At 34.6% G+C, this 20,172-nt stretch overlaps 1 protein-coding gene across 1 annotated transcript in view; it reads left to right on the top strand.

The window, feature by feature from the left end:
• Positions 1–20,172, top strand: part of LRMDA (leucine rich melanocyte differentiation associated) — a 640,442-nt gene that overhangs the window by 520,792 nt on the left and 99,478 nt on the right. The window contains exon 6 of the mRNA XM_010714365.3: positions 15,896–15,980. Coding sequence (XP_010712667.1) covers positions 15,896–15,980 — 85 coding nt within the window. The remainder of the gene's footprint in view (positions 1–15,895; positions 15,981–20,172) is intronic.

The raw sequence follows: 20,172 nt of genomic DNA, 5'->3' as shown, positions 1-20,172 counted from the left end.
CCAACATATTTTTTTAAAAAGTGTAGAATTTCAGATCATATTGATTTATTCTGTTGCTTTGTGCGCTTTTACTCCTAATACAAATTCAAGCACCTGTTGACAGAATTTACTGTATGCCACAGGTTTATTTTCTCTTCCTATTTGGTTGCTGAGTCATTCTCCCGTCTGTAGTAATTCTGAGTTGTCTGCCTGTAGCATTGGTACTGGTTCTACACAGTTTTTGTGTGCTAAGGATAAGAAAAGGGAAATATTCATGCCACTCTCCCCCCACCAGTTTAGTGATCCATCCTTATTATCATAATTCCCTTTGAAGTTTCTACTATTCCACAATAAGCATAACACCAACTTATGTGAACAGTCTTAAAATTCACAAAGCATTTGTTACACTATGTAAAATGTGTATGCTTTTCCTGAAAGTGTCATCTTATTAGCAACTGCAACCAATTCTGGTTTAACTGTTGGTTTAAGGAAACAGATAGATGACACTACGAATAATAAAGGATCTCCTGTTCATTTTGTCCTTTGTCTGTTTGTTCAGTGCAAGCCATAGGCTTCACTTTCTTCTGGTTTTGTAATAATGTTTAACAAATATTGCATGTATTTATTATTTTATTACGAAGATAGAATAGTACAAATTAATCATGGCATACATATAGTAAATTAAGCACCAGTGAACAGGTTTCATGTTGATAAAGAAGACATGCTCTGATGGAAATCTTGTTTGTTCTGTGCTGTATAATGTTTTCTATTGATGAGATAAAACAAAATCAGTAGAGATAAGGTTTCCGTATTTGGAAAGAAATATTGGAAAACCAGTAAATAATGAGACACTGGAAGTCAGACTGGATACTGGCAAGCAGTATTCATTTTTACAAAGCCAGGTGAAAACACTGTGTTTGCAAGCTATGATTATAGACCAGGGACTTTATCCTAGAAATCAATAACTCTGAAAAGGACTTGTGGTTACTCAGCTGAATGCGCTCTCCCAGCACACGCATCTGATATAGTACTTTAAGATATGAAGTATGAGGGGGAAGTTTGACTCCATCCCTGTGTTTATTTGTGCTGCAACTATTATGAGAATGTTTAGTTTTGGAGAAACCTGTGGTTCTAGAAAGGTACTGGGGGACTAAAAAAGACAACTGATTTGTGGGGGGTAGGCAAAGAATAGATGACATAAGTTGAGAAATTCCAGGAAATTCTATCTTGGGTAAATAAGGGAGTCTAAAAAAGTATCATCTCTGGTACCTATCTCAAGGACATGAAAAGAACAAACCCGTTCACCTGAAGTTCTACACACTCAGCACAGGAAAAATGAATTTTAGTGGCAAGGCTAATTTGTTAGAAAAAGTGTCTTAGAGTTGAGATAGGCTGAACATGGCAGGTTTTTAGCTGAAACTGGAAGTGCTCAGTACATCAGTACTCAGTAAACCTAGTGAGAAAGTTGAGTAACAGCTGAAACAAAGAAAAAAAATCCACAGACATCTAAATGAACAGTGACTCCTATGTTTTACCAAAAAATAAAGTAATCGACCTCCCATCCCCGAACTATATTATGTCCTGAAGATAAGCACATTTGCAGGGAATAGTTTCTAGAGCTGAAGGATAGACTTTGTCAAGTACTTTCTTCATTTTACAGGTAAAAAAAACACTAGTTAGAAGTTTTGCTCATCTAGGAACAGAATCCTTCAGAGAGGCAGAATCCATTGTGTTTTTGGGAGGAACAATGTTCATTAAGTCCATTAGCACAAGAAATAAAAAGTTCCCATCAGAGGCCACTCCAAAGCCAACTTTTGAGAAACTCATTGCCCTTTCTGAACTCCTCACCACTACATAAAATCTAAAAATGAATGTAATTTCTTAATAAGTTCAAGAAATGTTATTATAAAAATTGATTATGTAATGATGTTCACCCTGCTCTAATCACATGTTTACTGAAACACAAATAAAAACAAGAAGTCTCAGACAGCTCTGCACTGCTTTATATAGGACATTATTTTAGATGGATTTCATGTAAATTCAAATCTGAAGGTGTCACAGCTTAACAGTTTTTTTTATTTTTGTGTAGAACACTTCTGCTTTTGAGAGTTTTTCATATATTTTTATTACATTTTTTCACAGCTATTTTTGATTCTTTCTCCCTCCTGTAGTGTCTAGTGCCTCCCAACATCTTTAGTTTGATTCAGTAAAAGGCAGGTAAACATACTAATTTGATACTGCTCACGTGGCACTATAATTTATTGCTTTTGTATCTTTCGTCTTTCATTTCTGAAGATCTCAATATTATTTCCTGTTCCTTTGTTTAATCATTCCTATTGACATTTCTGTTTTCTAAGCAGGTTTACAAGTTAATGATACATCAGTTAGCCATATGATTAATGTTTCCCAATTTTCCTGTACTTGTATTATGCTATGTCATGTAAGTCTTAAAGCCTAAATGCACTTTCCATGACGGCTCAGCTTTAAAATTGGCTGTGACATTGCCTTCTTCTGGCTATCCACTCTGGAAACAAATCTGAACGTAGACTTTCAAAATCATTTGCTTTGAAGAAGGTTTTACATATTGGCAGGTGGTAGCTGAGAAGCCAAATGGAAGAGACAAAGCAAGTCCTGTTGTACACGCTGAGCCTTCTGTCTGGGAAAGAAAAAACCAAGTCATAAAGAGAGATCTCACTTTATAAACACATGAACAGTTCATCCCGCCAGCTGTCAGGACATAACAGGGAGTCCATTTCTAATTCGGATCCAGATGTGAGACCCTTCAGAAGATATTCTGTCTGACTCTTGTCTCCTCCTACCTCAAACCTTGCAAAGTTATCTGCAGGCAGGTCATTAACTCTATAAAGAGAAAGAACAGAAATCTGTTCCACGGTCTTTCTTTTTTCTTCTTACTGTAATGTTGGTGAGCATTTCTTACGGGAACAACACTGGTGTCATCTGCCTCCTTTCTGGTTCCTGTAAGCGTATTCAGTTAAATAATATTTTTCATGTAGCTAAAAAAAAGTTGCTTTAAAAGTTGCTATTGTAAAACACTGCTCTTGTTCCTGTTGTATTGCTGTACTGCTTTAATGCAGTGGGCACATTCTCGTATTATCATGATGATATACCACAAGGCTTTGAGTTTGTATGCCTTTTTTCACGTATCTATTAGTTTGTGTTTGTTGATTGTTGTTTTTCCCATTTGCTGATGACTAAAAGTGCTTTAAAAGAACATTCCAACATTTGACAAAGTTATTTCTGCAAAACTGTCCCTAAAAGTAACAGAATGAATGTCATGTTTGAGTTATTGAAAGAACATTTTCTATTTGGAGTTGTATGTTTTTTGCAAAATATCGTTTCATACCTTGTTGTATGTTCTGAAGGAAATAATATTTCTGTATCTTAGCCCATATTGCAAGCAATATCCTCACTAGATTTAAAACTCAAAATTTTCATTAAACAACCTTTTCTACTGGCAGCTTTCCCTACATTCTGAAATCCTTCAAAAGGCACTGTACAACATGAAGCTATCATATAAACTTGATTTTATGTTTGCCCAGAGTCAAGCTACTTAGTGCAAATAAAATTTTGTGCCAGTCAGCTGGAGATGTGTTACAGCTGTGTAAAAGCCTGGCCTGTTAATTACAAATGGTTTGCCTGATGCACAGACTCCATGGAAAAACGTTTGCTTTGGCACTATGTAGTTTTTCAGGGCAGTCACCAGAATGTTGCACAATAGCAATTACGGGAATAAGGAGAATGCCCAGGCTGTTGAGCACTTTAATGCTGATACTTTTTTTTTTTTTTCCCACTGATAAAAGCAACTCAGTTAAGAGGATATTCAAGTTACTGTAGCAATTAGTTTTTCTAAGATGTCTATCTATGTGAAATGTTTAATGGTAGAGGAAAAAAAGCCAACAACTCTGTGGTAGAATTCAAAGTTTATTACATTTCTAGGCTACATTATCCTTGTCAGCTAGATTAAAGCATTCTCCTAGTTTCTGTCCTATATTACCATAACAAGTGAGGAAATAATGTAGTGTTGTTACACAGAGCAGCTTATAAATTTTGACATAAGTGTGAGAGAAATCAGTTGAAATGTGAAGCAACCAAGAGGAATAATTAGGAACAGCAGAATGATCTCAGTAATATGACAACAGTTTCTAAAGCACCCCACAGGATTGAAATCATCAGGTTTGCTTGACCTATATCTTTAATAATACAGCTCATTGCCCTTGTATTGAAGCTAGAGGGTAGGACAAAGTATAAGCTTTATCATGTTTTAGGAGAAATTGCAAAAAGTTTATTTATTAGCATAGCACAAAATGGCCCATTTCTTTGATTACCAAACAGGAAAGCATGTTGGGCCACAGTTCACCACACAGAATGCTTCACAGTCAGGCTTGGCTGGCAAAAAATATTATGTAACACTCACATAAGATAAATGGTTGCACTGGCAGTGGAAATAACCTTCTGTTTAATTAGAAAATAAGAGCTATATGGGACAATAAAAATGGTTACTGCTGCCCTCAGTCACTGTTTAATAAATATGATAGTGCTGAAGATAATGCTAAGTGTTATTTATTTGTGCAATATCACAGATTCAGTAATTGTTCATGTTCTTGATAGTTACCCTGCATGTAGAATGAGTCCCTTTCACATTTTCTTTGTTTAATTCTTAAAAAAGCAGGAGGATTTTTTAAACCTTTTAACTAGTATTAAAGGACACAGTTGGATGATGGAAGTTTGTTCATCTCTGTAACTAAACTATGGGTTTTTGTAGCTGACCCTGATAATTAAGCTTGAAAAATAATAGTTTTATACTTTTCTATCTGGATTGTGTACTTGTCTTGAATGTTTTTGTGTCTATGAGAGTAGAGCATAATTCGAACTTTTTTTGCTATCCATTTCATCATGGCTATGTCTGTAGTTAGTGCAGTTCTATGGTCTTGCCTTTAGCATGGGTTTCGCTTCCTTTGGAGTTGCAAGTACTGAATGTTCTCTGGGGTACAGTGCTGAAAACAGATGATTTCAGTGAAATGTTCTCTCTAAAGGGAATAGTTTTTACTAGTAAATCGAGCATCAAATTGTGTTGTGTGCATAGGTATCAAAACTTTCCCTGTGTAGCATGTTTATGAGATATGGGCTTTATTACCAGTTTCATGTACTTAGGAGTGCACACATATTTATCAAATGCTTGATAGAAAAGCAGGGTAGGGAATGCAATATATTTTTACAGGCTTGGTATCCCAGACCTAATGAGTTTTTTCTCAGTCTTTCTATTTTGAATCTACAGTAAGTACAGGGATTTGGAAAAGCATATCAAAGACTTTGCCTATATCTATCCAAGGGGAAATTTCAGAAAATGTTTCATCAATAAGTTTTAGCCCCTCCTTCCTTGCTTACTTCCCCTCCCTGAAACATAGGCTGTATGTCAAGAAGCAAAACAAAACAAAACCCCTTTTCTTCACACAATTCACTTTAAGCTTCAAAATCCTCCAAAATCCCCAATCTCCCTTTGCAGTCTGGTTCCCACTCTCCAGCTTTCCTCATCTCCCTCTGAAAGAAAAAAGCTCTTCTTTAAGGGACTGATAGGTTGTAGAGCGATGCTTAGCAACAACATTCCTGTGCCTTAAGTAGCTGCAAGCCCCTAGCTGAACCCTTTGATGTGACTGTCAGGGCAGATTTATTTTGTTTTAGCACATTGTCTACTTGTCCAGATGTATCAGGAGATAAAAAGGAGTCATGTTTACAGTCTTTTTGGTGAGTGGGAGGAGGAGGAGGAGATGTAATTAAATCGCATTTTTGATGAATCTCTGAGAGATCAAGATGAGGAAAACAGGAATTGGCTTGCATAGAGAGGGGAAACACACTTGCCAGTCTTAACACCTGACACTGTCAGAAAACGAAGTGTAAAGCTGTAGCACAATGTGTTGATTTGTTTCTGCTGAAGCCTTTGACTTTTTTCCCGTGCCGGTGGCTCACAAGAGTCCAGAAAGGCCCATTAGATAGAAGAAGTAGCGCACCACAGGCCTCTTTCCTATGTGTCTTATTTAGTATGTTTATTTGTCCAGGTGGAAAATAAGTGTGTTTTTCTTTAGAATATTAATGTTATAGATTACATGTTCCAGGACTTCTGGCTGTGGTAAGTGGATGTCAGTCAAATCCGAAAAATAAAAATTAAAAAATAAAAAATAAAAAATTGAATCTCAGTAATCTTGGATATACAAATGTGCTGTGTAAGGCAGGCCTTGCTGAGTTCTCCCATGAAACAAATACCATGGATAAATGCATTTCTGTTTATTTGCTTTTAAACTTGCACATTTAGCAGCACCGCTCTGAGCTCTATTAATAACCTGCAGTGTGCAGTGACAAATCTGATTCCAGCATTCAGTATGCTGTGGGTATGCCAAGTGAATAAAATGCTAGTTTTAATCTGCTGCTAGAAAAGTTACTGTTTTTGCATTTTAAATAGATTACACTACAGCACCCCCTTCTGCTGACTCAGTAGTGTGACAAGAAGTTTTAACTGCAGTTCAGTTTTATTCCCATATGGCAGAATGAAAGTGCCTTAAAAACATTTTTAACTTTCCATTTTCTTGGTTGTTGTGCCTGTTAAGCAAGGTGATTATCAGTGTAACTCAACAACAGTTAATGGGCTGCTGTTATCGTTTAGTTTTTGGGCCTTTCTTTCATTTTTGAAATATTGTCTGTACATCTGGGAAAAAAAAAAATAGAGCAATCTAGAGGCAGCAGAATGAACAGCAAAGCAAAGCTAACCTTCTAACATCACAAGCAATTATGTTTGGTCGGTAAGACATACCTGCAGTTCCTCTAATTGTTGTTGGCTTGAATTTGTTTAAAGTGATGGCATTATGTTACTGATTTAATTTATGAAACAGAGGTTCCAATCCAAAACAAAAAACAAAAAACAAAAAACAAAAAACAAAAAACAAAAAAAACCCACAAACCAATTTACCTGACTGGTTCCTCATTGGCTTTTGGAGAATTTGTGGACATCAGGTTTGCAAAAACAAGAGTAGAAGTTCTGAGTCATTTCTATTTCAAAATAACATTCCATGAAAAATAATATACCACAATACTATTGATAAAGTGTTTTTGAAGTTTTTGTTTTTCTTTTGGCATAGTATGTGTGAAATTCACATAGAATTCTTCACAGTGTACTTTTATGTTCAAGATAACACATTCTAGAGTTTGTAATATTTGACAGAACATAGAGCATTTCAGAACAGTCTGCTTGAAAGGAGGCATTTAAGTCTTCTCTCATTCAGGAGAATTTAGACAAGAATGTTTTAGGAAGCTGCTGTCTTTTGTAGTTGTGATATCATGAGTTGAGAAATATGTAGAATGATTGGAGGAGAGTGACAATCTAACAAGTTGCAATGTATTTCCTGTCCCATACGTAACTTACCTAGCCTTTGGCACTTTTTGTTGTAGAACTCAGTCCTGTTCCCTCCTCATTCAGAGCCACTGTGCAGAGAGTGAACCAGGGAATAACCATGCTTGAGCACTGGGGAGGGGGAATCTTTGAAGAACATTAGCATCTGCTTGCATCTTTTGACTCATCTATGGTTTGGTCTACCAGATACCTCGAAGAATATTTGTGTGCGACTTTTCAGAAATTTCTGGCAAGACTATTTTCTGTTTCAGAGTATAACAGGATTGTTTGTTTGTTTATTCATTTATTTTTTTCATTTGATTTTAGCAGAATGTGCACCCAGTGAATGATTCTGCATGCTGCAAATGCAAAGAGTGTAGCATATATGTTCCCTGAAGATTAACTGGTAAAGATGCTGGTAAAGAAATTTAAGAAAAAAATGTAGATTTCTTTCTTGGTTGAGTTTACTTTCCCAAACTCAGTACAAGAGTCAAGGCAGTAACTTTTCCCTTATTCTTTTATCTTTTTTTTTTTGAGTCATATGTCAATAAGGATTCAGAAATCTATTTCGGAGGACAGTAATTAGCAACTTCAATTTATTTTGTGGTGTAATTTCAATTTTATTCTCCTTTTAAAACTAGGCATTAGGTTTCACATGAATAGATTGTTGGGTTATATTAATCGTACTTGTTTCATTCACTGTTGTGTTGCTAGCATTGGTAAGTGGTCCTTTAGGGACAAATTCCATTATCTAGTATAATGAAAAATACTGAGCCACTTGAGGTGTAAAATATACAAAATATACAAAAGAAAATATTACAGTCTGGGCTGTGATTAGGGAGAAGTTTCCTGCAGCTTGTAAACCAAATGAGCAGCAGAATCTCTTGCATCCTTTTTCCTGCTAAACACAGGTAGCCAAGATATAATTTTTAAACAGATAAAATGCAAATACCCTACAATAAGAAGCTAATTTATTTTTTTAATGCTATAATTTAAAATAAATAGCATTAGGAAGATGCTGAAATACTTGGCTTTGAGATACAGAAGTTGAAAATATTTGATCTTAGAAGTCAGAAAGCCTAGTGGATGTTTTTGTATGCTATATGTTACAGTAGAACAAATCAATTCAGGCTTCTTAGATGCAGTCATTGCCTTGTGATTACGTTTGTGTAAAGTCTTTGAGCCTTTGATCAAAGGCATTTGTGACTAGGTCTAATCCAAACTCTTTAAGGTGTTTAACTTGCCAGGGGTGGGGGTGGGCGGGTGGGGGTTGATAACAGCTGGGATTAAAATTTAGTTTTGCTGAACTTTTGTATTGAAAGGATTTCTATTATACACTGCTTCCTTTTCCATACAGAAGATGGATCATTGAGTAAACCTAAAAGGGAAAGAGGATATGGGAGGAAATGGGTGGGGACTTTGAATTAATCTTCTGAAGAAAAATGTTTGATCAGCGAGTAGGAGAGGATGAAAACCTCTGATGTTGACAGCAGGCAACTTTCTGACTAGTGTCTGATTGACAACTTTGATGCTCCAGTGGGGAGCTAGACTCCAGCCGTGCTCAGGCATCCTCTGTCTGTGGGTGGTAGTGTTAATAATGTGGCAACTGGAAAGATTAATTGTGGACAAGCAGCAGGATTACGAGGAGGGTTTCACAGGTCTAAAAGGAACAGTGGTAGGAAGGCCTCTGATCTGTCAGCCCAAAAGGAAATTAGTTAGGGCAGGCTGGAGCAGGCTTTAAAAAAGAGGAGGGGGAAGGGGGGAGTTGGAGTAATGGAAGAAGGGAAACATTTTAGATATTAATGCAAAATAAAAAGGATATTGAAGTAGGTTGTAATGGGATGGAGGCAGTGCTCTTGAAAGACCTTAATAAACTACATCCTTTTACAGTACATTCTGAGTTCAGATTGTTTTGCAGTGAACTGCTAAGAGAGTTTTGTTTTTCAATACAAACCTAAGGGTAAACTCAAATTTTGAATTTTCAAAGACCTCTTAAAAGCAAAATATACAGGAGAGAGTTTACTTAAACTGTTCCTGTAAGTAACTATCTGCTGCATGTTTTACTTCCTCCTCTTTTTGGTAGAAGTAGGGATTTTGCCAATAAATTCTGTGTTACCATTAAAGAGGCCATTCATCATGCTTACTAATGTTATTAATCAAGATACACCACAGTACCCTTAAAATGAGATCATTTTGATAAATCATGTATGACATGAAAAGACTTTATTCCTTTTAAGTGCAATTTAGTCTGTAATTTTTTTTCCCTCATTTATGATTCATGGGAGAAACATGGATAAAATTCCCTTGCACATTTACACCTTATCTTCAGTAATAATTCAAAACTGCTCTTAGATGAAAATTCAAGGTCTGATTCACCAAAGCTGAATGCCAGGTCATTATTTTCTGGCATTCAGTAGTCCAAAAATAATGTCCATACATTAGGTGCTTTTCACAATAGTTGAATTTGGCTGCACACCAGACGTATCGATTACACTCAATTAAGTTTAAATGCATAAGAATTATCTTATGTTCATTTACATCTTTGATCCAGTTGCACCCTGCTTTCAACCTTGCAATTTAATATGAAATACAAACCAAAAGTTAAAGTAAATTCAAGTGAGAAGTGATAATCTCTCTTATATGAGAATGAGAAATATTTTCTGAAATGCTTTGCGTCTTCTTCACTACTTCTTCACTTCCACTACTTCTGTTAAGTAAGCAAAATCCTCTTTCCTTTTCTTGTTAAAGATCACTGGAATTGGAAGGTCAACCAAAATATAAGATCACTCTTCTCCTTGTCTTCCTGGTTCTACAATAATTTGGTCTATTCCATTAGCAGCATCTGAGATGAAAATAGCAAGGCAAAATGTCTTTAATGAATATTTGCTTAGTTCAAAGTCACACTCTCAATTATAGCTGAAACACTTGTGATATTTATTAAACTCAGAAATGAGTTGCAGCATTTTTTGCTAACACAGGTATGGATTTATTGGATAAATGCTGGTTTATTCTGACATTTAGAAATATAAAGGGGAAATGACTAGTAGAGAAATTTAATTTGGAAAGAGTCTCATTTAAGTTTTGCTGTTTCTTAACCCATGACTCAAAAAGGATTGGCTTATCTGAAATTCAGTCCCCTCCTTTATTTTCTTCAGCAGCTGAAAGTACTTGAAAGAATGTGTGTGGTTGCCAAAAATAGCAGTCCATTTGTATTTTTTGAACCATTGGTCTCTACAAATTTGTTTCTATGCAGCAGATGTATAGTATATCCTGATATTATAGAAAATGTTCCCTTAGTAGTACCAACCAAATATTGTCTTTTTATTCCTTGAATAGTAGAATTCAAGCATTGAACTAATATACTTTTTCTTTAGTTTCCAGACTCTTGAGAGTTAGTTGCCTCTGTGGGGCTGATTTCAATTTCCTCTGAAATTTAGAAAGTATGACTGTATTCATTTTTTCCCTTCATGCTTACCTTTATGTTTGCATACTAGAAAAACATTTTTCACTTTCACATCAAGTTGTGCATGACAGACTTAAGAGTTCAGATTCCTGATTGTTATTTTATAATTAAGGTTATTCAACTGTAGGCAGAAGAAGAAGAAAGCCAATAGGTCCTTTAACCCTACCTATACCTGCCCTTTCATTCCCTTCTTTTCTTCATTATTGATAAGAAAAAAGCTTTTTTTCTCTATAGTTTACAAAAAAAGAAAAAATCTTTGTAATGAGATGCATTTGTAATACTAAATTAAAATGATGAATTAGATTGCAGTAGTCAGATTGTATTTGTCTTCTTTATTAGAACAGGCTAAATTATTACTTCTTTTATTTTTATTTTTTTAATGGTTACTGATAAATCAAAGTCATTCAGATCTTTGTGATCTTCATCAAAACATGATATTTAGATGAACAAAGTAGTACCCTTTCCTTCCACAAAACACTTGTTTGCTGTTCTCCTGTTTTATTTCAGTACTATGACCTGGTATCTAAAATCAGATTTTGAAATAAATCACTGATTCTATGCAGGGGAAGGAGGTTATCTCGAGTAAGCTTATACAGATCAGGCAAAACCATGCCCCCCTCCCCTCTTTTTCCCCTCCTTTATTAAAGTGCCTTTAATTTATGCTGCAATTTTAGTAGATGCAAGTGCTAATCTGCTGTTAGCTGTGTTTGTTTGTGGAGTAGGGGAACTGGGAAATCCCATTTCATCAGGGAAAACTGTGTCTCCTGTGTATTGTGCCATGTCACTTGTTTGTAATTCTAAGTGTAGCAGCATATAGTGATTGGTTACAGAAGCACTGGCTTGTTGGAAACCTGCATCCTAATTCACAAAAGGGGAAAGAAAAGCAAGACTTTTGCTTTTGTAGTCTGCTGTATTCTCATTGTCTGCCTTTACTTATATTTCTAGTTTCATTCTTTATCCCTTTTTTTCAAACTTTGTCTCTTTCTTTTACTAGCAACTCTTCTGTATGGTTCCTGAATTCATGAAAAAGCAGATATGTTATAAATAAATTTCTTCATTCCTAGAACAGAGTATTCAAAGACTTGTATACTGTTGCTTTCTGTAATATCTTCTGCTATCATGAGGTTCTCAAAGACCTCATAGTGAAATTAAAGCTTCATTGCGCTTGGTGCTGTGCAAATTTATGGGAACAAACATTCCCTCTGGAGTAGTATTTTGATACTCTCTACAACCATGTAATAAATTCAACCCACAATGAATACATTTTTTTTTTCTGTTAATAGTCAGTCTCATCACATGTAAATACATGAGTGATGTACACAAATTAGTATTTCATCCATAAATGAGTTTTTGGATGGTCTTATACACTGAAAGCCTGGAGATGTGAGCTATTGTAGCCAGTGTTAGGGAGCGAATTGACAAGCTAATGTCCTACTGGTAGAAATACCCTTAGGTAAAGTTTTAAGGTACATAGAAATTATTGAAGGCTGTTGCCATTGTGTTTCTGGATAAGATACATATACATGTGCCCATGTGATTCAGGATTAGTCCTTAAACTAAACAGAAGATTATGCAAACTTTTATTTAATTTCCTAGTACTATAATAATTAAGTTCAAATATAGTTAAGCCTTGACTACAGGTATTTAGTAGTAGCAAACAAAGATTTTCCTCGGTGGCTGTGTGTTTGAATTAAATATATTTAGCTAAGGAAAACTCCCTCTGTATGTGTGCACTGAAACAATTTTACTTACCATGTCACTTACCATAAGTGTTTTGCATATCTGTTAAACTCTTCTCAGGAAGCTGCTAAAATGCTGCTATTTTCCGTGTATTGTACAATTTGTCACAATAATATATTGATGACTACTGTTACTGCTATGTATAGGTGTGTAAAGAATTGTCGCGTGTCATAGAAATAACAATGATCTCTCACATATCAAGGAGAAATATTACTAGAGAAATATCTGGATCCAAATACAAGTTATGTTATGTGACAAAAATAGAAGAATATAAACTGTTAACAAGTGTTGAAGATATTCTATTATAGCCAATATAGTGTAATATCAAGCTATATCTTACTCTTCAAGAGAATGTATAATTTCCTAATTCCTACAAAATCTACAGGCTAATGTTAAGACAGATAGAGACTTCAATTTAGCAAATGTTTGGCTATGTGCATAATTAAAGCTGTGAGTAACTTTATTGGCCTTGTAACTTCTATGCTTTGTACTATGATATACTACAACATTTGGATGGCTAGAATGCTTGCAGAAATAAGTGCTTCTAGTAAAAATACTATTAGAATTTATTCACTAAGCTATTTGGTGACCTGTACGTATAACACTGAAGCTACTTCTTATTTTAACCAGTTTTTTGTAATTACCTTCTTCTGCATTGCAACATGAACTTCTGATGCATGTGTCACCAATACTCAAAAACACAACTGTCACGTGCCAGTGCAATCGCCGTCAAAATATTCTTGTGAATATCAAGAGTAATGTAATCTGTACAAATCTCTTTGGAAAATATTTGGGGCCAAATGTCATCCTGCAGTAGGGAAAACAAATTGTCCTTCTGCTGGTGCACAGGTTTAATCAGAAACCTGATTCAGAGTCCCAGACAATGTTTGTACAAAACAATCCTAACCCTGGATGATATTCCATAGAATTAAAGTTGCTCTAACTGAATACTTAGCTCAAAAGTAATGAAACTGTTCCATATTTGACAGGGAATTATATACTGTACATAAAATTGCAGCAAAACACCAATAAACAAACCTTTCCATTCTTGCTTTTCCTAAAATTTGAAATAAAGCTAAATTGCCCCTTCACTCCAATATGCTTTTTAGAAGCTCTTGTTTTGCTCAGTCAGTGGTTTATTGCTGAAAAGGCAAAGTCTCTTCCAGTAATTTTAGGAAAAGCTATCATCAAGCTGTCAACAGTCTAAATTGAGATTAAAAGTATCAAAGAGAAACCTTCACTATTATCAAAGTCCCAGCTAAGCACACTTGAATAGGCAGATAACATCTAGGGTGTACAGTATGTGACCATTTATTCCTCCAGTTTTTGAAATGATTTACAGGGATGAAGTCTTATGTTAAATAGGTAGTGACATTTTTATTCTTGTCTTACCCAGAATTTCCAGACCAAAAGAAAACAGATAGCTGTGAACACATACCTGCTCCTGGAACTTATTTCAGATGTCATATTGCTGGATGTTAGAGGCATCCATCTCATCCTGTGAGGTATTAGATATCCTCGGATCATATTGGTCGTCAGAGATAAGATCTCCAATCCCTTGTTTGTCCAGTGTAGGTAGGGCTGCATGTTTACAGTTCACTAAAATCAAGAGATTATTCACTTTGTCTGAAAGCAAAAGTTGTATTTACAGTATTACCTCTCTGAAAAGGAGGGTGCACAGTCACTGATAAGAAAGTGAACAGAGGATTTTCTAGAGCACTCTTCATACCTCATACATAGCATCATTGCTGTTTTGGCAAATCTGTCTATTTTAACATATGATGTGTTTTCCTATTATGTCCTGATTTTTGCTAAGGACTAAAATCGGACTGTATGGTCTGACAAACCTGTCTAAAATTCAAAGCTGGCCTTTGAAAACAAAAGCTTAGTATACTAATCTACTCAGTCACTTACCCTTGCACATTTTAATGTACTACAATCTGTACAGCTATAACAGAGATTTCTAAGTTCTTTAACAAAATATTGGAGATTTTCATTGTTGTGGACTTCTGCATGTTGTTCTCAAGTTTTGTTCGGTTATAAGCTTTTTTATCCCCAAAGACATTTTAGCCATATCTTATGCTTTCATCTTCACTAGCCTTTGTAAATCTAAATTCATTGGAATTCATTTCATATATATGATTAATTAAAAATAAGAAATTTATGTGAATTGCTTTGAGTGACTTTGCAATTTGTAAGCCAAAATAACATATGGGAATAACAGGAATAGAAGACAACTATTTTAAGATTCCTCTTTAAAGTTGTTATGAAATTCAAGAGTTTAGTTTTTGTGTTATTTTTTTTTCTCTATTTCTTTTATCTTTTCTATCAGAAATTATCATATAACTTTTAGTAGATACTATTGTTTCTGACTGAAACTGGGCATGTCACTACCATGCTATCTATCCAACTCAAACTAAATTTTTAAAACACTATAATGATGATTCCTATTCACCAACAAGATCCATTATTTTCATATCACCCAAGAATGAGATTCCACAGCTCAATAACTACAAAGCAAGATGGTAAACATGGCTTTCCTTGGCTGTATGTTGCTCATTCCTTCAGATGAAATCTTCTTCAACCAGATTGACTCGTTTACAAAAAGCAATAACTCTGTTTTCAATTCAGAATCATAGGATCTTGAAATTTTTCTTTATTATGGGGAAAAAAAATGAGTTTCCTTTCTTCTTCCTTAATATTTTCTTTTAAGGATTCTCAGTAAGTCTTCTTTATACTTCTTTAAATGTTTTAGAAATCTGACATGGGTTTTAACTCTTCATTATTAATCTAGATACATGAACAACTTTTGAACATTATATGCATCATTCTTAAAAGATTCCTTTGCTTAGCTTACAGAACAGTGGAATTTTGAAATCTGGTTTTTGCTTTGTTTTGAAAAGTATAGCATCTTATCCCAGCTTTCTATTTTCTATCTTCAGTTTTTTGCTTGTGGACGTGTAAATTCCTTCAGGTAAATGTTTTTCTATTTCACTAAAAGGAATGTGTTTAATACCACCCAAAGTTTTCCTGGTTATGTTGATAATTCTTTAAAGCTGTGAGCTGTATGGCAATATTTTCTAGCAATGACATTTAATATAATAGTGCAAACTTCTGAGTGCAGCTTCCTTGCAAGATTGAAAGTGGTTTTAATGAAAACAAATTAAACTTTCTTTCAGTTCTCAGTAGTCTTCCATGATTGGTGATTTTGTGCACCTGTATGCACATCAGAATACTCATTTACAGGTGCATTGTCTCTGTTTATTCAATGACCTTTGCTCGAAACACTGATAGTATTTATTTTTATCACCCAGGCCTCCAGCAATGCTGCCTCCATCTCTCCAGAGATGAGCTATACACCTCTACCTTCAGGATCCAGAGACCTCACCAATCACAGAGGTAAAAGCTAAACTTTATTGGCATGGATTCCTCCAAGGTGGTAAACTTCACAGTGAGGCCCTCTATGTATTAGTTACTGCTGTATTGGTGCTTTACTTGAAAGACACTGTGTTCTCTGTAATACATGAGAAAACCATACGTGTCAAGATTACAGATTTTATCTCATATTAAAGAGGAGTTAAAGGTAGTCTGCTGGGAAAACAAATCTATAGATAATAACATTGTGGTTTTTTTTTTTTTAATGTGTGAGAAAAAAAACATCAAGAGGTTAAAGTACTTACATATTGCTAAGTAGATGATTACATGCAGAGTTGGTAATTTTGAGAGAATTTGTAAAGTTTCTAATACTTGTAAAGAGACAGCTTTTTGGTATTTTAACAATTTAGGGCTATAATTTTGAAACGTTAGCATGTTTTCATTGCAATAAAATGGGATTCATTCTTCTCTGTTTTTAAGCAATAAAGGCAGATCAGTGTTCAATTTCCTTTTTCACCAGTAATTAGAGCTTAAAAAGCACCTTGGACAAACTCTTGAATTCCTTCTGCATACCTATGGAGCAGAAAGTTCAGAGAGCAGATGAAAAACTGGCGCAGTCAGGAAGAGCACATTCCAAGGTTTTTCTCGTTTGTTCTGATAAGAAGAAATGTATATACCTTGCAACATTTTTCAGTATGAAACCAGAGCAACAACACTCAGTGTTTTCCACATTGCACATTTGATTCCACGGAGACTTAAATATTTCAAGTGTTTTTCAAATTGAGACTGCATAAATGATGTGTGTAGATGTAATTTTTATACCAGGACATCAGAATCAAAGTCAACCTTGTATTTTATTACTTAATGGTAACTAGATTTTAGTGTGTATTCAAATTCTACAGCATTATAGATCAAGTCAGCATTAGCAGGTGGTTAATTATTTGAAAACTTGAGAAAGAATCAGTCAGACAATGATTCAGATGGGAAGGGTGAGGAAAGTAACTGATTAGAGCCTGTATCACTCTTGTGCCAGAGCTTAGATGGCTACCAGGCTATCTCCTGGTATTCATGTAGGTTGATATGGTGTATGGGAAATCAAATGTCCTGAAAGTGCTGTAGTGTGTTGTGTTCTGCCAGAGATCAGGAACAAGAGGAAGAACTGAACCCGAATCCTGGATTTGAGAATACACATAGTCTTCGGAGATTATAAGAACAAACTGAAAATTATAAGTCCTCACTGTCCTACCCTTCCCCCCCACCATAAATAAATATATAAATAAAAATCCCAAGGGATAGCGTGCTGTGGCTTTGATTTCAACTGATTTCTGGTAAGCATATTTACTTTGAGGTTGAATTTCTGCTATTAGATTAAAGAGATAGTAAGTAGACAATAAGTAGGACTAAAGAGTGTTATAAGGATCTATAAAAATAAATTTTAAATATATATTAATAAACATTAAAAAGCATGTATCCTCACACCTGTTTATTTAGATAATGACAAATTAGAGATGTGGCTTCATGGCTGGCTTTACCACAGAGATGCCAGTAGCTTTATGTATCAGAAGTTGTCTGATATGGATTGTCTTCTGTGGCAGCGTAGCGATACTGTTGCTCTAATAGGTACTATGTGTTTCTATGGGTCAGTTCAGGTCTAGAGCTTATCGTTGTCTTCTCAAGGGTTTGAGAGTTCCTACTCTCTTGCTATGAAAGTGTAAAATAATATTCCTCACATTACCAACATTTTCCCCTTAGCTCTTCACATAATTCTGTATTTCTTCTGTCTTTACTCTTCCCAGAAATACTCTGCTTTGCATGCTAAACATGTGCTGAAAATTTTGTTGATGATTAAGTACAATTATATATTAAGTAAACAGAGAAGTATGTATCATCCAAAAAAAAAAAAAAAGTGTAAAATTGGCATTAAAAGAGATGATGACATGTTCCAATAGGTTTTAGGAATAAATATATATATACATGCTTATATATGTGCATGTATTCATGAGGAAGTCATTAAGAAATCTTTGCAAAATTCCAGGTGTTGTAAATAAAGCTTGGAGCAACATACTGGCAGGGCTTATTAACTCCATCAACATCTTTTATACAAAGAAAAATGTCCAAGTTCACAAGCCCATAAAATATTAATTGGAGTCAATAGAAAAATATCCAAGAAAAAGTGAAATACTGAAATATGCTATTTTTGGTTCTGTTCTGAATATCTTTGATTTTTTTTCTTCATGAATGCTTTCAGTGTTATAAAAAGTGATTGAATCAGCTGCTGCATATGTTAAATATTGGCTATTTTGGGCCCAAAATGAAAAGAAGCATGCTGTATGTTTGTATGTGCTCTTATTTGTCCCCAGAGAAACTTGTTTACCAAAATCTGATAGGCTGGCAAATGGTTTGGTAGAACTGTGAATTGATTTTGGGGGTTTAGGAGGAAGATCAGGAACAAACAATGTATCTGAATGGCAGAGTTTTACTTGGACAATTTTCATTATATGCTACTGTGAATTTTGCTGGGGGAACAAAATCATGTTCTGGTTGTGTTGCAGCATGCAACTTAAACCTTTTGTATTCATATATTCAGCATGTTATTTCCAGATGGATTCTGGACTTTTGGAGTTGACTGTTTTAACAAATAGAATTCAGGAATTTAAAAAAAAAAAAATCTTTCTCTCTGTCAGAACCCACAGAAACAGCACATAATAATGCTGTATTGGTGTTGGAATAATGTCAGGGAATAATCACTATAAGTATTGCATCAAATGTTATGATGCTTGAGTGTCTCAGTGCATGAAGAAAGCAACAAATTTTGAATATGTATTTGTAAGCCTTAAAAAATTTCTCCCTATTATGGGAAAATTGTTCTCCTTATCTTCCATGTGCTGAATATTTACTCAATTCAACTTACCTTTCCTAGCAGAAAATGTATTGACTGTGTTTGCATGTTCTGGGCACCTGAGAGCAAGACGACTTGATCCTTCATGAGACCTAATTAATGTCCTTCTAGGCAAGTCTTCCAAAGTAGCAATTTTACAGCTAGCTTTATTTTTGTTTTATTTTCAAAACAATGATGGCAAACTCTGAGGGGCCTTTTTAAAATTAGTATTTTATATTTAATGTAATATTTATTTTTTATTTGATTTTAGACATTAGTGATGTAGTTGTGTGCAATTTGTACATTTCTCTTACCCAGATTTAAAATAAAGTAAGTTTATAAACACCTCCTCATGCTCCCTTTAAAAAAAAAAGAAAGAAAAAGAAAAAGAAAGAAAGAAAAGAAAAAATTAAACGATCTCTGTTGTACTAGATTTGAAATTTACTAATGAAAGAAAATAAAATGGGCCTCACTTTTCTTGTTACTTGTCCAGATGATCTAACAAAATGTCTAAAAGGAAAACCCTTTCTTATTGTTGCAGAAATGTATTTTTTTGTCATTTTTGGTTTGTTTGCCCCTGGTCTCTCATCAACATCAATTTATTGAGTATATACTAAATCTTCAAATAATGCTTTAAAATACTTAATAAAGTTACAATTGATGGAAAATAAAATTGTAGTATTATAATTTTGAGGATTACATTCTTAACATGCAGAAAAATGCTGCTTTCTCTCCTCCCCTAAGCTATGCTGTATATTCATTTTACGTAATTGCTATGGTAAGGAATTTTCTTTGTTACATTCAAGCATTCAGACTCAAGTTCCCTTCCTAAAATGGCAGCGCTTTCCATTTGCTGGTGAAAATAGTGATTTATTGTGTTACCTCTTGAGAAGTAAAATTATGAAATAATAAAAATAATGAAAAATTGTGCTGAATGCGCTTTGTGCAAACAATATTTTATAACATTGTCTAGAAGCTGATTTACTTGAAAACCTGTTCATTTGCCAAAGGTTCCCATTAACATTTTACAAATGGTCTTTTTTTCTGAGATCTTGCTTCTGGGAACAACTAGTGGTAAGTCTGCCCCATGGGTTACTGGTAGAAGGAAGAAGAAGCAGTCTCCATTAAGAGCTAAGCCTGTATTTATGTATGTAGTTTTTACAGCCTTAGATTGGATTTATGCCAAGTTTTAATAGTTCCAGTCTATTTTGGCTTTTAAGAACTTCCTGAACAAATCCACTGTCTTATTTTTTAAATACTTGGTTAATTATCTAAGCATTCTGATATGCACAGAAATTACCTTTTCTCTTTTCTCACTTGGAATTATGTGTACCGATA

The sequence above is a fragment of the Meleagris gallopavo genome, chromosome 8 (assembly GCF_000146605.3).
Source record: "Meleagris gallopavo isolate NT-WF06-2002-E0010 breed Aviagen turkey brand Nicholas breeding stock chromosome 8, Turkey_5.1, whole genome shotgun sequence".
Lineage (NCBI taxonomy): Eukaryota > Metazoa > Chordata > Aves > Galliformes > Phasianidae > Meleagris > Meleagris gallopavo.
This window is presented reverse-complemented; position numbering and strand designations above follow the sequence as displayed.